This window comes from Pseudonaja textilis, chromosome Z (genome assembly GCF_049901715.1).
Source record: "Pseudonaja textilis isolate UNSWEBS1 chromosome Z, rPseTex1.2, whole genome shotgun sequence".
Lineage (NCBI taxonomy): Eukaryota > Metazoa > Chordata > Lepidosauria > Squamata > Elapidae > Pseudonaja > Pseudonaja textilis.
Window position 1 is genome coordinate 26,359,679 of NC_142008.1, and position 19,284 is coordinate 26,378,962.

A 19,284-nucleotide genomic window follows, 5' to 3' on the forward strand; every position below is an offset into this window, starting at 1 on the left:
GCTGAGGACTGGTCCACGTGGTTTATGAAACTTGAAGGGTTGATTTGAAATGCAGATGGCCAGAGACTAGAATCCACTCTCTCTTCTCCTTCTCTCTCTCCTGCTGTATCTGTCAAGGTGAAAAATGGCTTGTACAAGGGTCAGTCACCCATATTCACTTAATTACTTTCATTGGACCAACAGAACTGTCACAGTCTGTGGTGGACGCTGGAGCTATTCCTCTTTTAGTCCTATGTATCCAAGAGCCAGAGATTGCTTTAAGAAGGATTGCTGCTTCAGCACTGAGTGATGTTTCAAAGCATTCTCCAGAGTTAGCGCAGACTGTCGTTGATGCTGGGGCCATTGCTCACTTGGCACAGATGATACTCAACCCTGATGCCAAATTAAAGGTACTTCACAAACTAATTTTCCTCTTTTCCAATTGAGAATGTGATTCTATATTGGAGAAACAGTATTAATCCTCAATGAACTTTTTTTTCAAAAATATGCAATGCTAAATTGGAGTGGTAACAAAGGGGAGATCTGATTGCTTGATGTGACTGTTATAGTATATATGTGGTAATAGTAGCTGGTGAATAAGAAACAGGGCAATTCTTATTTAATATGGCAATTATTTGTATTCTTAAGAATGAGAGACAGATTTGTAGCAATTATCTTCAAGAGCTTTTCTGAATTCTAGAAAACTTACTTGTTGTAATGAATTCAGTATGTTTGATTTATAAAGTGTTAAACATGATAATGCTATACTCCACAATATTTTGTTTTGGAAACTCAATTTATTTCAGTGATGTGCATCTTTGAATAAGCCAGGTGAATGTCATACAGAAGGTATAAGCCTCCAGACTTTTATTAATGTGCTCTGGGAAAACCTTTAGCTTATAGAAAATCATGCACAATAACAGTGGTTAGAATCTAAAATTACATAAATTCTCTTTGTCCTGTGTATACCAGTAGTTTTGGTTTTTGGGGGGGAGCTGTTAACATTCAGTGATTTTTTTTTCCACAAAAAGCAATAGGTTTATAAAATATTTATTTCAAACATTGTAAGGTAATTGGCAACAGTTGATAAGATCTGGATGGTCTGTCCTAATTAAAAAAAACAATGTTTTAATGTGTATGAGTTTTAAAAGAAAGCAATAAATAATAGCATGTGTTGGCTTCTCTTCTGAATTGCTAGAAATTCCATTTCCTAATTTTATTTAGTTTATATTTTTAAAAGAATTATTTAGTTGTCCATTTATGTACTACAATACTGACTCTATAAAAACATAACTCCCCCCATAAAACTAGTTAAAAATAGGTTCATTTAATTAAGAAAACTTTTCTTCCAGATGAATGAATGAATGAAAATATATATTATTTTTTATCATTTTTTGTTTTGAAATTATATATTTTGAGTGGCTTTCACAGTTTGAAAAGTTTTCTGCTTCCTTTTGATTGCTTTGTCCATATATCCAATAACCATTTATAAAACATTCTTGTTTACTAGCGTCAGGTGCTTTCAGCTCTTAGCCAGATAGCAAAGCACTCTGTGGATCTGGCAGAAATGGTGGTTGAAGCAGAAATTTTTCCTGTTGTACTCACATGCCTCAAGGATTCTGATGAATATGTCAAGAAAAATGCTGCAACTCTAATTAGAGAGATAGCAAGACATACTCCCGAGGTAAACCATGTGAATATAAACAACAAGGTCATGATGTTTGTAAATCAGTGAATATGTTTAAATGTGTATGTGTGCATGCAGCAAACATCTACAAATGACATATAGAGATCTATATAGATATGCACAAGATCTTCAGTATTGTTCTATAATTATGCAAAGCCTCTATAGTTTTGGCATAAATAAAAATGTATATTGCTGTTTTGGGGTATGCATAGAATACAAATATGTAAAAAAAATCAAAATTGGCAAGTTCAGCTTTTTTATTGGTGGATATTAATATGTCATATGTTTAATGATTCAGCCATATGGGATGGCCTACTCTATACAAAGTAATAATAAAGTATAAAGCATCCCTAGGTTGAACAAAATGAAGAGAATCCTGTATATTTAACATAGTGTTGGGTGGTTCTGCTAGGTGGATTTCTCTTGAACAGGGAAAAACGGTGGATTTTTAAAAACAATTGCCTTAATAAGTTGATGATTGTTGGGTTGTCTTGAAAATGCCTCCTGTGATCTGAACTGGAAATCTTTAAATAATGGCCATACTGCTGAGCAGATCCAAATGGGGCATAACCTATGGACTGTGAGGATTGGCAGAGTAGGAAGTAGTAGAAAGAAGATTGACAAAAAAGAAATTCACAAAATGTATTGGAATAAATTACGCATTGCATAACAATTTCTTGCCAACTCTGAAATAACTGGTTTGCTGGAATCAGTTAATCAGGAGAAGAGTTAATAGTTTACAGGCAGAGCTTCCTCGGAGTTAGGCACCACAATAACCAACTCAGCACATGATCTTATATTTAAAAAATGAAGTGTATTGAGGAGTATAAATGCTTCCCCCCCCCCTTTGAGTAGTAAGGGGACACTTATAGCTCACCAGGATCTCATTATAAGAAGCTTTTTATTAATTTAAGCCACAAAATCTAGTGCCAAAATTCAATATACTCATTATCTCAGGTGCCTCAGAGCTTGAGGGAAAGGTCCCTTGCCTTGCCACCCCTGGGCTCCGGAGGAGATATTGCGAGTTGAATGGGAATGAAAGGCGAAGGAGGTGGGAAGATTTGGGGAATCGCCTCTTCCGTCTAAACCTCCTTTGTACAGCAGAGCCCTGTCTCAGCAGGAGTCCTCACTGTGTGTTTAAAAGCCCTGGCATTTGAAACTGTGGTGGTGGGGGAAGGGGCTGGCTGAATTGCAGTCGGTCGGTTGCAGCCACTTCTCTTGCTGGTTCTGGCCTTTTCGCTCTCGCTGGCTCTCTGCTGGGAGGCGCTGTTTTGATCTTGAGGGAATCCTGTTGATAACTTGTTTGTCAAAGGATCGCCGTAAGCACTCGGCAGGCATCCTAAAAGCCTGTTAGCTGGCGAAACCTCTGTCAGGCACAGCATACATTGTCCAGCTCTGCAGTATCAGATGTTATTGGATAGTGGAGAAATATCACTACAAAGATAGCTAATTGGCAGGGATTATGAAATATTCAGACCATAATATATCCCTCAAAATGTAGCCAGAATATTTGTTTAGCTGGTTGATGTTTAGCCTAGAAAATAGCCATTATTTTTAAATGCCCAATAAACCATTCCAGTAATATATATTCACTAGGATAGCTATAAAAATAAGAACAGCTAAAGTGACACTGATCAAATTGTACTAGAGGATTTTTTAAAAACAAAGTTTGATGCCCAAACCATCTTGACAGGCAATGGGGTTGAGAACAGCATCTGGCACAGTTGGGTGTATTCTAGAACATTCCCCATTGCTGATAGTGCTCCATGTTGTTTAAACAAACTGCCACACACTCTGAAGATAATTGCTTGATATTAGCTGTCTTTTTTATTTTCATCAAATGCCTTGAATCCTACTCCTTGACTGGTATTCCACTTAAGAGTTTTGGGCTATGCATCACTGCCCACTTCTGCTTCTTCTTTTGTGGTGTTCTTGTATATTCTATACTAATAAATTTGCCCCAGGGTGAGGGGACAAGACAGGGGCTTCCCTAGAGAGAGAAATCTAAATTACAGCCTTATCCTCAAGAAGGCCTTTTCTGTGACATCTTGTAATCCAGAGGCAGGCCTCTAATGAAGTCTTTAGTTTACAGAGTGGCATGCTTAGAGATGCATACTAGCACTAGAAAATGATGCCTATATAAATATATTCTCAGAGCATTAACATGCAATGTTGAATGCTACATATATTTCCAAAAATAGAGCAGAGATGCTGTTCTACACACATTAAGACTTATGTGCAATATCATATTAAGCATTTTATACAAAATTGCAGTATGAAAGCTATGTTTTAATGAGTTTTATTTCTTGGCTTTAGGGAATGATTGCTGGAAGCATGTTAGTTATCTAAAACCTTTGATAATTTCCAGCTTTTTTCATTATACCTCAATTAAGTCCTGATCTATCAATTCTTGGCCCAAACGGTTTCAGAAACTTAGGAACTTTTCCATTCAACTGCACTAGTTTGCTTAGTCTCTGTGGATCAAAACACTGGATTTAATTGGTTTTTGGTATTATCCATTGTAACTTTTTTACGGCATAAGACAACGTTCCTAGAGCTGTCTCTGCAATATTGTACTTTCTCTGGATTTGATGAATGTGCAGGCCATAGTAAGTTTCTTAGATCTGAAAAAGCCAGGAGACACCTAGTTGACTCTTAGTTGAAGCCAATTGTTTGTTTGCACATGTTCCACTTATTTATTTATTTTTGTCAATTGTTTACAAGATAATAGGTATAAGTCAAAACATAGTTATGAATACGTGGATACATATAAAAAAAATTAAAAAATATATAAAAGAAACAATAGGACAGGGACCGTAGGCACTTCTTAGTAGTACTTATTTATTTTCATTTATTTAAATTATATCTTTCATTCCATCTCACCAGAACAAACAAGATGGTTAGCAACATTCCAAATGATAAAAAAAAATAAAGAGGACATAATTAAAATACTTAAGTTAAATATTAAATTCTTGAAGGCATATTAAGTAGATAAGTATATGCATTACATTCTTTTTTCTAATTTGTATGTCTTGTTGAACATTTATGTAATAGTTTAGAAAAAAAACATGTAATAATATAGTTTGGTAGTCATGTGAAATGATAGCATCCCCTGATTGTGTTTGTTTTCAGCTTTCACAACTTATTGTAAATGCTGGAGGAGTAGCTGCCATCATCGACTGCATTGGTAGCTGCAAAGGAAATGTTAGACTCCCGGGTATTATGATGTTGGGCTATGTAGCTGCTCACTCGGAAAATTTGGCCATGGCAGTGATAATCTCTAAGGTTAGTTTCTGGGCCTTCCAATGTTACAATCAGAATGCTGTTTATAGAAATTGGCTCAAGTGCGTATAATTATTTTTACAGGTTAGGGACAAAACATTAGCCAAAAGCAGAGAATAAATATGTTTGTAAAAAAGAAGTTTGTGATATTAATAAAACTGAAAAATATATTCAGCCATCCTTGGGCCAATTGCTCAGTTTATCCTCTCTTAAAGAATTGCCTGGAGAATAAATAGGAAAGGCAAAGGAAGTTATTTTCCTTTGAAGGGAGGGTAGGCCATAAATAGTGTAAACATTAAATATATCTTTTGTATACACATTTGCTTTTATAAGCTAATCAGTATGCCAGTACACATAACTTGCTATACAAATACTAACAAAAGTGTATGCTGTTTAGTGAAATCCAAATGTTTGATTTTCCACGTATTGTTTGCTTGTAAGCTGTCTTATTTGTCTTTAAAATATTTCTGTATGAAAAAAGTTATCTCTATGTAAAACACACACAGACATGAGCATAGAGTTTTAATCCTATTATTTGAATCACTAATGGTATTCACATAATACTACAAACCAGGTATATTTAAACATATGTATCTATATCCCATTGATTAACAGCACTATGAATCACACATGTATTTCTCATTCTGGCTCTGAAATCAAAGGGATATTGAAGCAACAATATATTATGTTTAGTTTGCTTATCAATAATCTGTTATTCTTCTGTAAAACATTCCACATACATATCCAGAGATATTGAATAGAGATTATGTGAATAGAGATTACGTGAATAGAGATTAGTGAATAGAGATTATGAAGGAAACGGTATATAAATTGCTTGTGTGTAGCTTATTCAAGTTGTGCTTGCAGTTTTTTTAAAAAAATGTTTAAAAACTTCAACAAATATAATCAACCCTACCTTCATTTGAAATAATATAGTCAGGATCCTGTCATCTCATTCTGTTATTTTTCTGTAAAACTTCCACATATCCAGAGATACTCAGTGAACAGAGATTATGAAGGAAACAGTAAATTGTATATAAATTTTGTGTAGCTTATTCAAGATAGCTTTTTATATTACCAAAACAAAAACACAAATTATTTTATAAAATTCACCTCAGTTAGATGCTTATTTCTTGTTCTTGAAATGTAGGGAAATAGCAGAATTTTGGGCCTGGTTCATTTTAAAAACGATTATGGATTAGTTTGCTAGCTGAAAAGAATTTTTGCATTTTCATGAGAAGCTAATTGACTTGTGTTTTCCAAATAGCAAAAAAAAAAAGACTACCAATGGTTTATTAAAATAAATATTTGATGTCTAGCTTTAATTGCCTTTAAAATGAGAATATATAAATTAGTTATCTTCTGTTGCATCGGAATGTGAGTTTTGCTTCTATTGTGATATTTTTAGATATAAAATTATATTCAGTAGAAAACAAACCTAAACCTAGTCCATCTGAAAAAAAGAACATGCTCTTCTGAAATCATCTTGAATATACAAGCCATAAAATAGGCTCTAAAAATTTAAATATCATTTGATTTTCCTATGCTTGTTTATTTGAGCTGGACAGACATTTAAATGAGGTTTTGTATGTGAGGTTTTTCATCTTCCAGGAGGCTCCAGATAGCCCTAATATGAAATGTAAATACTTGGTGTATATTACAGATATAGATAACACTGCTTCTCTCTCTTAATTCATAAAACGATTATTAGCGGATATAAAATGCATTGAGTATGTGTGTAGGCACAAGGTATCATAATTATAAAATTGGCAGGACTATAAGACAATCTGACTTCATGAAAATTTCAGTCTCTTCCGTAAGAATCAGTGTGCATGCGAATAATAACTTATTAGTGATAAATGCATTTTGTGCAGTGAACAAAAGGAAAAATAGAGAACCAAATATATAATATATTCCTACATGGGGGAGGAAAAAGCAGATGGGAGGAAATTTGCAGCTATCTCATATATTAAGTGTGCATCCTTACATGCCTTTCAGTGAGATTCAAGACAGCACCATACTGAAATGACTGGAAGATGAAGCTTGGTTGCCTCCCAGAAAACCTGGGAAGGAAACCTGAAACTTTGGACTTTCAGCCCTGAAAAGGCTGGCATTATTTTTTTCTTTGAGCATCATTTGTGGCATCTGCTCCCTGAAACATTTTTGAAAATAATAAAAATGTCAGCTCTTAATGTTCATGTGTCATTAAGCTAGCAGATTTAGTATTTTAGTGAAGCTTAAAATATATTTGTAATGTTCAGTAATGATAATATTACACTAACTGATCCTAAACAATGACTTAACATAGTCAAAAATGATTTATTGTAGCATCTGTAAAAATTATCATACCAGTAAGTAATGAAAAATTAATGGAACAAATTTGAAACAATCAAAAGGTTAAAATATTATAGGATTTCAAAGACAGACTGATAGTCTCAGCTCATAACACTCCAGATACAACTGTGGTTGTAAAGAAGAAAGCATGGATAATTAATGTGGCAATACCAGGGGATAGTAAAAGATAAGACAAGGAATTGGAGAGATATAAAGATCTGAAAGCTGTAGTTGAAATATTATGGCATAAACTGGTCATGGTGGTCCTTGTGGCTATCAGCACATAGGTTGCTATATCAAAAAGTCTTAACATTTACAAATTTTGCATTGCCAAAATTTCCATATGTCAATTGCAAAAGGCCATGCTGCTTAGATACACTCATATACCAAACCAATAAATTTTGATATACTAGCTTCTTGTGAAGAATTTGATGTGTATGAAGACCAAGATAAGCTAAAGAAATGACAACTGTGATTTCACGTTATAATCAGATGATAATAGTAATATGATTGCATAAAGCAACTCCACTAGGAACAGCTTACATCTTGTGATGATACCTTTAATACTTTAAACAACAACATCTGCCTCTCCTATGTTTTGGGGATTCAATTGGTGGTTAAAAATGGCAAATTCTATCTAAACATTGGGATGACTTATTGTACCTGCAGAGTATAGGCATTGCAGACAATTCAAATATTTTGGGCTGAGAAATGTATATATAGAGGGAATGGTCTTGAAAAAACAAGATCTATTTTGTATTAGCACTGCCATCCTTGCCTCATTCCCAGCACCCTGCAATTTGTACACAAAACTCCAAATCTGGTTTAGTTTCATAGTGCTTTATGCTTTTGTTTAATGTCACAGGGAGTACCACAGCTAGCTATCTGCTTGTCAGAAGAGCCAGAAGATCATATTAAGGCTGCAGCTGCTTGGTCATTGGGACAGATTGGGAGACATACTCCAGAACATGCCCGTGCTGTTGCTGTAGCTGGTGTCTTACCTGTATTGCTTTCCCTGTATATGGCAACTGAAAGTTCAGAAGATCTTCAGGTCAAAGTAAATGAACTCCATCATTTTTACTGTTGTTAAATTTAATCAAGCAGTGAGGTTCTGATCCATTCAGTTAAGGTGTATGTATATATATACATACATACATACCAAGCTGCATGTATACCAGCCAAGTTGCATGTATATATTGATTCATTTGAAATGTAGAGTAATTTTTAGGTGTGTTGATTTAATATACATTGTAACTTACCTGGAGGTTACTATATACTGAAATGTGGAACAACACTCTTGGAACATGGAAGTATTTGAATAAGTTTTTAGGGAACATTGGAGGAATTACTTTTAAGAAACATGGTTTATTATTTGGAGAACAACACTTCTTCATTAGCAGGAAGACCATGCAACTTGAGAATCTAGCTTTATATCTCTTAAAAAAAATTATCACTATACTTGTTTGAAAGTTTACATTGGAGCCACACATGTGAAGCCCAACTGATGACTGAGTTGGCTTTATTTAGCTAGGTATAAATATGTGTGCATGAATGAGGACATTAGCTACTATGGAATTAATGATAAATCATGAATGCTCATATAGAACTGGAGAGGTATTAGAGGAGAACCTATGTTCTAGTTATGCCACAATATCTGTATTCCAATTAAACAATGGGAGTCTCAGGAACTTCAGTGAGTTGTTACCTAATTCCATAGGCTCTGCTTTAAACTGAGTGAATTCACTGGATTGCTTAACGTGGTATTGCTGATGTCACTGTCAACTGATCTCCAGGACTTCAAGCTAACAGTTTTTCAGGCCTCCGGGTCCTAATGTTAAAACTTTGTGCTCTAATGCTGAATCATAGTCTTCACCCAGTTCTTTTTCCTGCTTCCTGACATGGCTTTCAAACCCTGGGAAGAGAAGAGGTACCTCTGAAAGGCCCCAGAGCTTTTATGGGGATTTCTGTGCAGGATCTATGTTAAGAATTACATTGTTGCTGTTGTTTATTTAAGCTTTTAAATGTTCAATTTTAGTGAGTTTTAACTCTGCTATTTTTGTTACATTTTATATAGGTTTTATAAAAGTTTAATATTTTTAATTATTAAGGCATCTTGCTAGTCTGATTACATATGTCAGAATATTTTACACTTTTAAAACATCATTACAGTTTTATAAACCTGAAATGCTGTAGCTTCTCTTTAAGCTTTGAGGAAAGATAGATTGAATAATAATATACGTAAGTGAATAACACATAGCTGTTTGCAAGCTCCCCCAGCAGGTCTTTTGTAGTACCAATCTTTGAGAAATGCACTACAAATTTGACAGTTAAATGGTTGAATGTCACAATTTTGGGGCATTTCTTCATGATTATGTAGGAAGAGTTAGTAATGGAATAGTAATGGCTCACTACATAGGATTCTCCTGTTCCTGCTTTTTTAGATTTCTTAAAAATACCAACTGGGGGGGTGAAATATTTTAATCATGCTTGTTCTGGTGATCTCATTACATTGCTGTCCTATGACCTTCCTGAAGATTAGAATGAGTTGCAGTCCCTGACTTGATGGAAATGTCCCTCCTATATTTTCCTGCAAATAACTCATTTAATATTGGTATTAAGATACTTAGTACCAAGGTATGGGAGAAGAGATGTCAGAAACTGCAATGAATGGTACTGTTAAGTTGCCTAGATTAAATAATTAGTACAAGCTATATGCCATTTTTGCAAATAAAGCAGTTACCAAACTGCACTTTAAAAATACATTTCACACAGTACTTATTTTAAAAAATTTTTTAGTATGATGATACTCTATTTTACAGGTACAGGGAAGCAAGACCCATTGGAGTTGGAATTCTTTTTATATGTTATCTAACCCAGCATTATCTTTTCTGACTGGCAGCTTCTTCCCAGGGCCTTGTATAATTTACGACCTTATGGGATACTAAGCAACAATATCTCCTCCTGAAAAGCTGTGCTTCAGGGCCAATTTCTATGATACTACAAGTTATTTCCAGATTTAGACAAGATATATATTTGTAGAGCGCAAAATGTGGGTTCGAAACCACATGTGGTTTTTAGGCATGAACTATCTTCCTCCAATTTATAAGGTTTATTCTAAACTTTGGTCCAGTTGATATATAATTTAGAATGAAATGAACCTTGAGCTAGTAGAGATGACATCTGGTTGAAATCAAGTGCTTCTGTGGGTAAAAATAAATTCCTTTCAGTGAAAACTAGAGCTAATAGAAAGTTGAGTTGTGGTAAAACACACATAGACATGCGCATAGGGTTTTAATCCCATTATTTGAATCACTACGGTATTGACATAATAGTACAAACCAGGTATATTTAAACATATGTATCTATATCCCATTGATTAACAGCACTATGAATCACACATGTATTTCTCATTCTGGCTCTGAAATCAAAGGGATATTGAAGCAACAATATATTATGTTTAGTTTGCTTATCAGTAATCTATTATTTTTCTGTAAAACATTCCACATACATATCCAGAGATATTCAGTGAATAGAGATTATGAAGGAAACGGTATATAAATTGCTTGTGTGTAGCTTATTCAAGTTGTGCTTGCAGTTTTTTTAAAAAAATGGTTAAAAACTTCAACAAATATAATTTGAAATGATATAGTCAGGATCCTGTCATCTCATTCTGATTTGAGTGTGGACCAGCCATAACCAGAACAGCCAGGGAAGAAGCTACATGGAAATAGCTCCCTCCAGTGCTCAGTGACCTGTCAATTGGGCCTTCTTTCGAAGAAAAATTCAGTTTAAGATCAGTGTTGGTATTTACCATTTCTGTTGCAAGGGATATGACATCATAATGAGTGAGTCATAGAAAGTTTTGAGGCCTCCCCAGACTTATGCTTCCTTTTGTCGAGAGTAGCTAGTTTATAATATACAAATTAATGTATATAGAAGTGTGTAAGTCATGAAAAATAATAAAAAATGAAAATTACATTCCTTACGTTAGAAACATTCAAAGGTGCATAAACTTTAATAATCCATGTTTGTTTTCCTCTCCGCCTATGTATGAATGTGTTTCTGTCTGTCAGTTTATTTTATTAATTTTCTGGGCTAGGGAACATATTTTTCTCACAATTATCTAGCTAAAGTCATAACTGAAACCAAATATAAAATGTTTATTTCAGTGTTTTATTCTCATGGTCTGTGACACGCTAAGAGATGTGCCTTGAGATGTATCTGTGCAGAGGAAGATTAAACTGATGACATTTGGTGTAGACTGGGAGCAAACTTTGTTAGTCGAAGTATAGAGGAAGTTTCCCCAGTCCCCATGGTATGGGTAGCATACTGCTTATACAGCCTGCTAAAGTTGTACAGTCCAGATATTCTGCTTTTCTCCAGATTCTACTTTTCTCCATATGCCCTTTAGAACCCTCTTCAGAACATATATTTCAAGGCAGAGAGGGCTAGAGCCTTTGGGCACCAGATCAATTCAGAATTAAATACTTTCTTTGCAGAAACATGGAAATCTCATAAAAGTGATACTCAGACCCTATCCCAATCATCTCTTAGTACCACTGGCATAATTTGCTTTACAAAGCATTGCCCTGCTTCTCTGCAATACAGCACATGAGGTAGACAATGCAATGACAAACTTTTCAATTATGGGTTGAACCCTCTTTGCTTTGGTAAATTGGTGTCAACCCCTAGAACTAATGGATCATCACTGGGAGAATATATAAACACCAAAATATCATAGCAGAAAATAGAAAGATGTTTGTAATACTCCGTCCAAATCCTATTATTATATGTTGTTCTTTGGTAAACCATTTCAAATGTTGGTCAGTCTATTTCCTTTATGTCCATGTGATCTAATAGTTCAGTAAGTGTAACCTTCAAGTTTAATCAAGTGGTAAATATTTTTGAATCATATAAAAGGGTTAGGATTAGGGTTAGAACATGAGTAAGTCAGTGTCTCCCTTTGTCTTTCTTTGGTATTGGTAAGCTAGGACGAAATGGGTTCTTAGCTTACCAATAGAATGAGTATTTGAACTTCTAAATTCACCAGAACTACAAAATGAAACCCACATAATCCAAAATAAAAGTAGGATTATTATGATTGGCATTTAAAAAATTCCACTAATGTACATTTATATGTTTATTATAATGCTACCTTCAAACATAATTTTTAAACATTTGCAAGAAGTATGTTTCAAGTATTGTGCTTGGAAAATAGTTATAAGGTTTTTTTGCCTTGTAGAAATAATACAAGTTTAGTTTTTATAAGTGGTGATTGTGTATTGATGTCTTACTGAGGACATTTTGTATTTTGATAGGCTAAGAAAGCCTTGAAGAATATTTTACAGAAGTGTACTCATCTGTCAGCTCTTGAGCCCTTGCTACATGATGCTCCCCCCAATATCCTGAAACACATAGTTGGCCAGTTCAGCAAGGTAAGAATCATTCCAAGATCAATATTCCTTCTTAAGAATGGTGGCAGCTGTCAGAAGAAAACTTCCCCGGACTGTTTGGTTTGTATGGTTCCATTATTGCATTTCCCTTTTTCAGTTGGGATTCTTCAGAGACTGTTTTGGGGGAGGGCAAGGTTTCAGTAACTGTTTGACAAGCTGTTCCTAAGCTCAGTGGCTCTTTCTGACCTAGATCAGAGGGTGCAGAGGTAAAGCATCCTGTTTTGCAGATTAAGCAAGAGTAGCCATATTATTTATATTGGCCTAATAATCTCAAAAACAACAGTTCAAGGGCCACAAAAGAACTATTTGGCTTGAATGGACATAGCTATCAAGGACCAGGTTTTGGATTCAGGTTGTAATGGATCAAAGGCCAGAATCTTTGCTAAAAACCTCTCTATTTTATCAGCAAGTTTGTTAATTAGACTCTATGCCTTCATACCTAAGAAAGAATGGAAGACTTGCCCTGTCTGTCCGATAGATGGCTAATCTCATCACTCAGGACCACTCTGATTGCTGGGTGATAGTTTGCCTTGTAATCAATCCCACCTGGATGGTCTCAGAGTGTTTAATAAGGGAATCAAAAGAAAGTATGAAACTAAGCTACCTTTTTGCTTTTTTATCATAAAGAATTACCAATGCTTTTAAAGAGGAGAAGTATTTCCATTTATTTACTTATTAGTCCTATTATACCATAGTATCTCAATGGTTTAGAATAAAACATATGAAAACTAATCTGATTTTGGTCTGTAATGCATATCTGTCAGCTGTGATTGATTCTGACACAGAATATCTTAAAGTGGGTGGATTTAATTGGTTTATTTGAGTTTGTGTTTTTCTAATTCAGCAGAAAGTTGACTTGGAATGAACATTAGAATTCACCGAAGTCCTGCTTTTGTAGTTTTACATAAGGGTGGACCATCTTTGGTGGTGGTGGTGGGGGTAATACCCCATAAATGTGGGAAGAGGGAATACCCATACATGTGAGGGGGGGAAATGCTCCATATATGTGAGGGAGGAAAATACCCCATATATGAGAGAAAGACAAAATGATACAAATTCGTTCTCCTCACTGTTGGAAGGTTATCACCTGAATTGGCTCTGTCTGCTAGAGATTATAAATCCACACCACTGCTTAATGAATGTCAAGTGTAAAATGTAAAGAGCAAAATGAATTAAAAAAAAATATCCTGTGTGTTTTTAAGATTTTATCAAGAAAATTATGGTATGATTAGATCAATTAAATAAGCTAATGTATAATATAAAGCAGACAGAAATAATTATGTATAGGGAATCCTAATCCCAGGTATTTCAAAGCTGTTAGACTCAATTTAAATGATACCAAGTTCAAAAATAAAATATTTTGAATTGGGTGAAATATATTTTCATGCATAAGATGAAATTGTCATGTTTCTTTACTGATAGAAATGTGAGCATAATATTTGTCAGTGATAAACAAAATCAGATAAGAGTTATTAGTCACCTCATTATTATAGTACTCATTTTTAAGTTTTATATTCATATTGCAAACTGAACTAAAGTATTGTAAGTTTCTCCACAGTGTTGTTTGAGTACAGTAATGTATTTTCTTCTTCTTTATACTTTTTGGATACAAAATAGATATTTGTGGCTGTTGTGCTTTAACAAGTGGATACTGCATCAGTGCAGAACATCTATCAAATAGGCCATATAAGCAGAATGCTGCTTCTCATCATCTCAATTCCTTTTGAGGATTACAGAAAGTAGCATCTCCATTGGAAAGATGTTTCCCACATTTTCATCTATTGTTATTATATTTTCATCTTCATTTTTAGGATACTAAAGCTGCCTTTTCCTTAATGCCTCCTCTGCAGCGACTAACCAAGTAGATAGTCTTTGTGCAATCTCTACACCAGGGAACAGCACATTGAACTTGTTTCCACACCAGTTCTAAGCAAGCATGGCAAACCATTATTGCCATTTGTAGGTTTTATTGTGGGAGCAGATTTTAAAGACCTCCAGATTAAGCTCCCCTCTTCCTTTCACATTCAAAATCAGACTGCATTTTCAACTAAGGTCCCTACTTGGACACAAAAACTACACTGAAGATAGAAGTTGGACTTTCAGTTTCACATAACTACTATTTCCAACGTGGCTCCCTCTATTGTATCAATGTTTTTGGCTTCCCCAGTCCTCTGACAATTGTAATTTGCTCCTGAATTTGAAATATAAATACTTCTAGAGGTTGAAGCATTTCATAATAAGGCCAAATCTTTTGAGCAAGTTCAGTTTTTCTCACTTATCCTATAGTTCCTGTTTCTCAGATTGCTAGAATAATCAGTTATCTGTCCTATGTTATCTCTGAAAAATTGGAGTCCCTATTTTAAAGCAAGATTGCACTTTCCTTTGTCAAGAACATCTTGGGCTTAATATTGGCTCCTTAATTTTCTGCAAGTGCCCATGTTTGAGAACCTTTGTAGGCCAGTTTCTAGATAGGAAGGCACTATTGTACTCAGGGATGTTCAAAGGGTATATTAAAAAAGTTAAGATGACAGGTGTAATATTGTGATTGAAGTTCCACATGGATATTGTGTGTGTGTGTGAGGCTGAATAATAACTCTGTTGTTATAAACAGTAGTGTAATAGTTGCTTTCAGTTGCTTGTTGTAGTCCTACAAAAGAATATTTCATAAACTGCAATGAGATTGACTATTTTGCCTACTTTGCCATAGTATGTGGATACTTTCAGGTTCTACAACTGCTTGCTAGCAATATTTCCTTATAACACTTTTGTGGAAGTTGGTGGGAAGAGCTATGCTAGTTGGTGGGAAGAGCTATGCTAGTTTCCCTTCCCTTCCAAGTAACCTCTTTACCATGTTATCAATCTTCTCCAACATTGATAAAATGCTGCCCAAATGTAACAGTTGGTAGGAGCTCCACCCCAAACATGTCTGTTTCACAATGGTCTTACAGAAAATGTAGTCAGATTTACTATTTTTTCTATCACTTAAACGTTAAAAAGATAAGCAGACTCATGTTCAGAAATAGCAAAGTGACAGGTGACAGGAAAATAAGTGACAGGTGACAGGAAAATAAGGGGGGTGGAATGGTGCCTTGCCTCCCAGAATCCATCATTATTCATCTGGCTAGCGCCCTGTCAATGTGTGAGAGAATTTAGGGCTGTTGGGAAACTGAAACAGTATTTGCTGTGTGAGCAAGAAGACAGCAAGGAATCTGGGCGTAACTTAGCTTAACTGTTCTGTACTAAAGCTGGTTGCTGCTGTGAAACTAAAATTGAAACTGAAACTCCTCTGCTTGGTTTTTTTTTTTTCATTTGGAATGGATTTCTTTTCAGGTGGGGAGTGGGAGTAGAACTCCTGAGCATCAGAGCGTGTTAATAATAATATAGGAAATACTAATGCTCTGATGGTCATTTCGAAAAATCCTTTCTTAGTGAGCACCTAGAAGCCAAGAGGAACATACATTGCAAATTTCAAGTTTGTAGGCCTTACGGTTCTGGAGATTTTGTGATGATGCATGAGTGGTATTTCGCTTTTATATATATAGATTTGGTAAATTTATATAGATGTTCATTTGACATAATGTCTGAGTAATATATAAAATTAAAAACATAAAATAATAATAAGAAAGCATAAAGCATTTAGGCTGATATACACCCTGAGGGGATTTACAGCACTCTTTGGATGGTTTAAAATGAAGAAGGATTATTTGCAAGTTGACTCGAACATTTTGGATCCTCATTTTACCAGTCTTCGAAGGACAGAAGGTTGTATCAACCTTAAGCCCCATCAGGATCGAATTCCAGGCTATGGGCAGAGTTTTGCCTGCAATATTGCACTTTAACCACTGCACCATAATACAAGATAATTAATAAATATAATAAAAAAATAAATGGAGTCTATTAAAAATGTCAGTAGGGCAGCACACTCAACTTTTCTAGCAACACCCATATTACAGGATCTTCAGGCTAGATAGCAAAGATGTTTTCAAGCTCTTCTAAAAGGCCAGCAAGTTAGTCTGACCTCTGTGGGAATGATGTTCCAAAGGGCAGATGCCCCAACAGATAAGAGGTGCTATTAAGTGACATTTCTTCAACAAACTACAACATGCTCTTCTGGAAGACACAATATTTCCATTCATCATGAATTGTGGTTGCATCCTTGACTCTTCTTGAGATATTTCTTTTGTAGAGATAGATCAGTTGGCAGTATAGTCTTGGCTTTTAACTATGTGTATGAACTAGATATTCATACTCAAATTGATGTGCCTCTTAGCCATTATGACCTCACCTGTTACTTTCCATAGTGGCCTGACCCACTTTTGATGTTCTTAGATTGTTCGTTTTAAAACAGAAAAGATGGGTTGCTTTCTTGTAACTCTATTTCTGTCAATTGTCATCTGTGTGCTTTTATAACCTGTCCCTAAACAAGTCAAGAACTGTTTAATATTCTTGGTGTTTTTTGAGCGACAGCTGTGTGAACTCAAGAATTTGAGAGAGAGAGAGCACTACCTCTTGATATATGTCATTTTCAGGAATAAATAATAAATTAAAAAACCCACAATTGCAAGTCAGCAACATATTTTTCTCCTTTGTATATTCTTTTTTTGGCAACAATGCTCATATCCTCATTTGTTAATTGAGGCTTGAATGAAAAACATTTGCTAAATTATGCTTGCGCTTTTGCATCTTGGCTTCACATTAATATTAAGCTTCAAAGGAAATAAGATGCCTTTTGAGTAGGAAAATTGAATTATTGAATTTGTTTTCTTTAAATAGGTTCTGCCACATGATTCCAAAGCCCGGCGTCTTTTTGTAACAAGTGGTGGTCTTAAAAAAGTTCAGGAGATAAAATCAGAAGCTGGCTCACTACTTCAAGAGTATATCAACACAATTAATAATTGTTATCCAGAAGAAATAGTCAGGTGAGGCTGTAAGAAAGTGAATTAATTTCATGTATTCTATAATTAAACAATTATAGTTTAGTTTCTTTAGCTAACTTTCTAATAATGCCATTTTATTAGGCATTACCATAGTTGCATAGTTAATGCTATACAAGCATTCAGTGGTTCTGGGAATATGAACTGTTATTTACTCTAGAATCTAAAAGATAGGGATATGTTAATTTCTATGGGCAGATTTTACTTCTGTCCCTGGGAATATTTAGAAGTAGTTCTTCAGTAAGAAGTAGAAAAAGTCTTATCCAAAGAATTATTTTTAAAATAATTTTAATTGATTTGTGTTTCTTTTTTTAATTTATTGGTTACGTATCTTACCACTCTGGGTGGCTTATAATATTAAATAAATATAATTATATAAATAAAATACTTCAAAAATACAAAGTACAATGACAGCCTTTTCCAAAAGATAATTGGGTGGGGGGAGATCTGTTATTAATCTATTAATCATCCCCAGTGTGAAACCCTTTATTACTGTCCATTTATTAAATTCAATCTAGGTAATGCACTTTATGTGTTTATGTCACATAGCATCACTATAAGCATATGGTTATGGTAACCTGAAGCAATCCTTTGCAAGAAATGTATTTTTAATTTAATGTCCACCAAAATAGAAACATCAAGAATTCAGTATTAGAAGACAGCATAGGATTGGCCCCAGGAAATATGTTAAGATGGTTGATATCTTTATTTGGAAACTATCAAATAATATAAGAAATGGTTTAGAACTTCTAGATGGTAGCTGGATAGCTAGTAATCTGACTATCAAAGTGATTTTGGATAAAGTAAATCCATAAAGAGATCCTTGTCTTTGTAGCTCCACATTGTCATATAGCTTATTTTAGTTTGTCAAAATCTAAGCCCTATCCTTTCCCCCTGCCCTCAGAGTCCTGCTTTCAGATACATAGAAATGAATTGGTTATAAATTGGCTCCTATTGTAACTGAGTTAAAAATATACCTGGCATTGTTAATTCTATGCCATACATATGTACTCCCTCTACTGGTCAGCTGCATTTTCCATAAAGTGATGCTATCATTTGTTCTAATTTCATCTGTAAAATTCTTTTAATGTATGTCTCATAAAAGCTCCTTAATTGCTACCCCTTGAAAACACATACCATAGTTAGAGATATTGCTACCTAAACTTGAGAACAACAAATATAAGGTCAACTTTTTCTGATTTGATACCAACTAGATACCAACTAATATTACAACTCTCAGAATTTCCAATCAACTTAACCATAAGTGTGGTAATTTTAATATGTTTGGAAGGACTAAGATGGGAAAGACGATATTAGATTGGGCATTAGTATGTTTCATCTGATTGAAGTTATCTTGAGATACATCAGATGCTTTTCTTTTTTAAAAGAATATCTACAGTTTGAATTCATGGATTTTAATCAGAAGTAATCCTTTTTTAAAAAAATAATTTTTTTATTTTTATATTTAAAAAACATATTTTTGGTGAACAATGTGGTTCTAGGTTTTTACATTTCAATACAAACATGATCATATTTACAAACTCATCCTTCATATTCAATTTCATATCATATTATTACTTATTTGATTTTCCTTAAATATTCTCAAATATTCTTA

The 19,284-nt window shown here is 34.4% G+C and overlaps 1 protein-coding gene across 6 annotated transcripts in view; it reads left to right on the forward strand.

Annotated features, from left to right (window-relative positions):
- SPAG6 (sperm associated antigen 6) overlaps positions 1-19,284 on the forward strand; it is a 60,928-nt gene that overhangs the window by 27,515 nt on the left and 14,129 nt on the right. For 5 of the 6 annotated variants that reach the window (XR_015740109.1, XR_015740108.1, XM_026706248.2 and 2 more), the window contains 6 exons: positions 184-389; positions 1,490-1,663; positions 4,799-4,951; positions 8,148-8,339; positions 12,601-12,717; positions 17,509-17,654. Coding sequence is in view for 4 of the 6 variants with exons in the window: in XM_026706248.2 (XP_026562033.1) it covers positions 184-389; positions 1,490-1,663; positions 4,799-4,951; positions 8,148-8,339; positions 12,601-12,717; positions 17,509-17,654 (988 nt within the window). In the remaining 2 variants the exon portion in view is untranslated. The remainder of the gene's footprint in view (positions 1-183; positions 390-1,489; positions 1,664-4,798; positions 4,952-8,147; positions 8,340-12,600; positions 12,718-17,508; positions 17,655-19,284) is intronic. The other variant, XM_087916484.1, reaches the window with a different exon arrangement.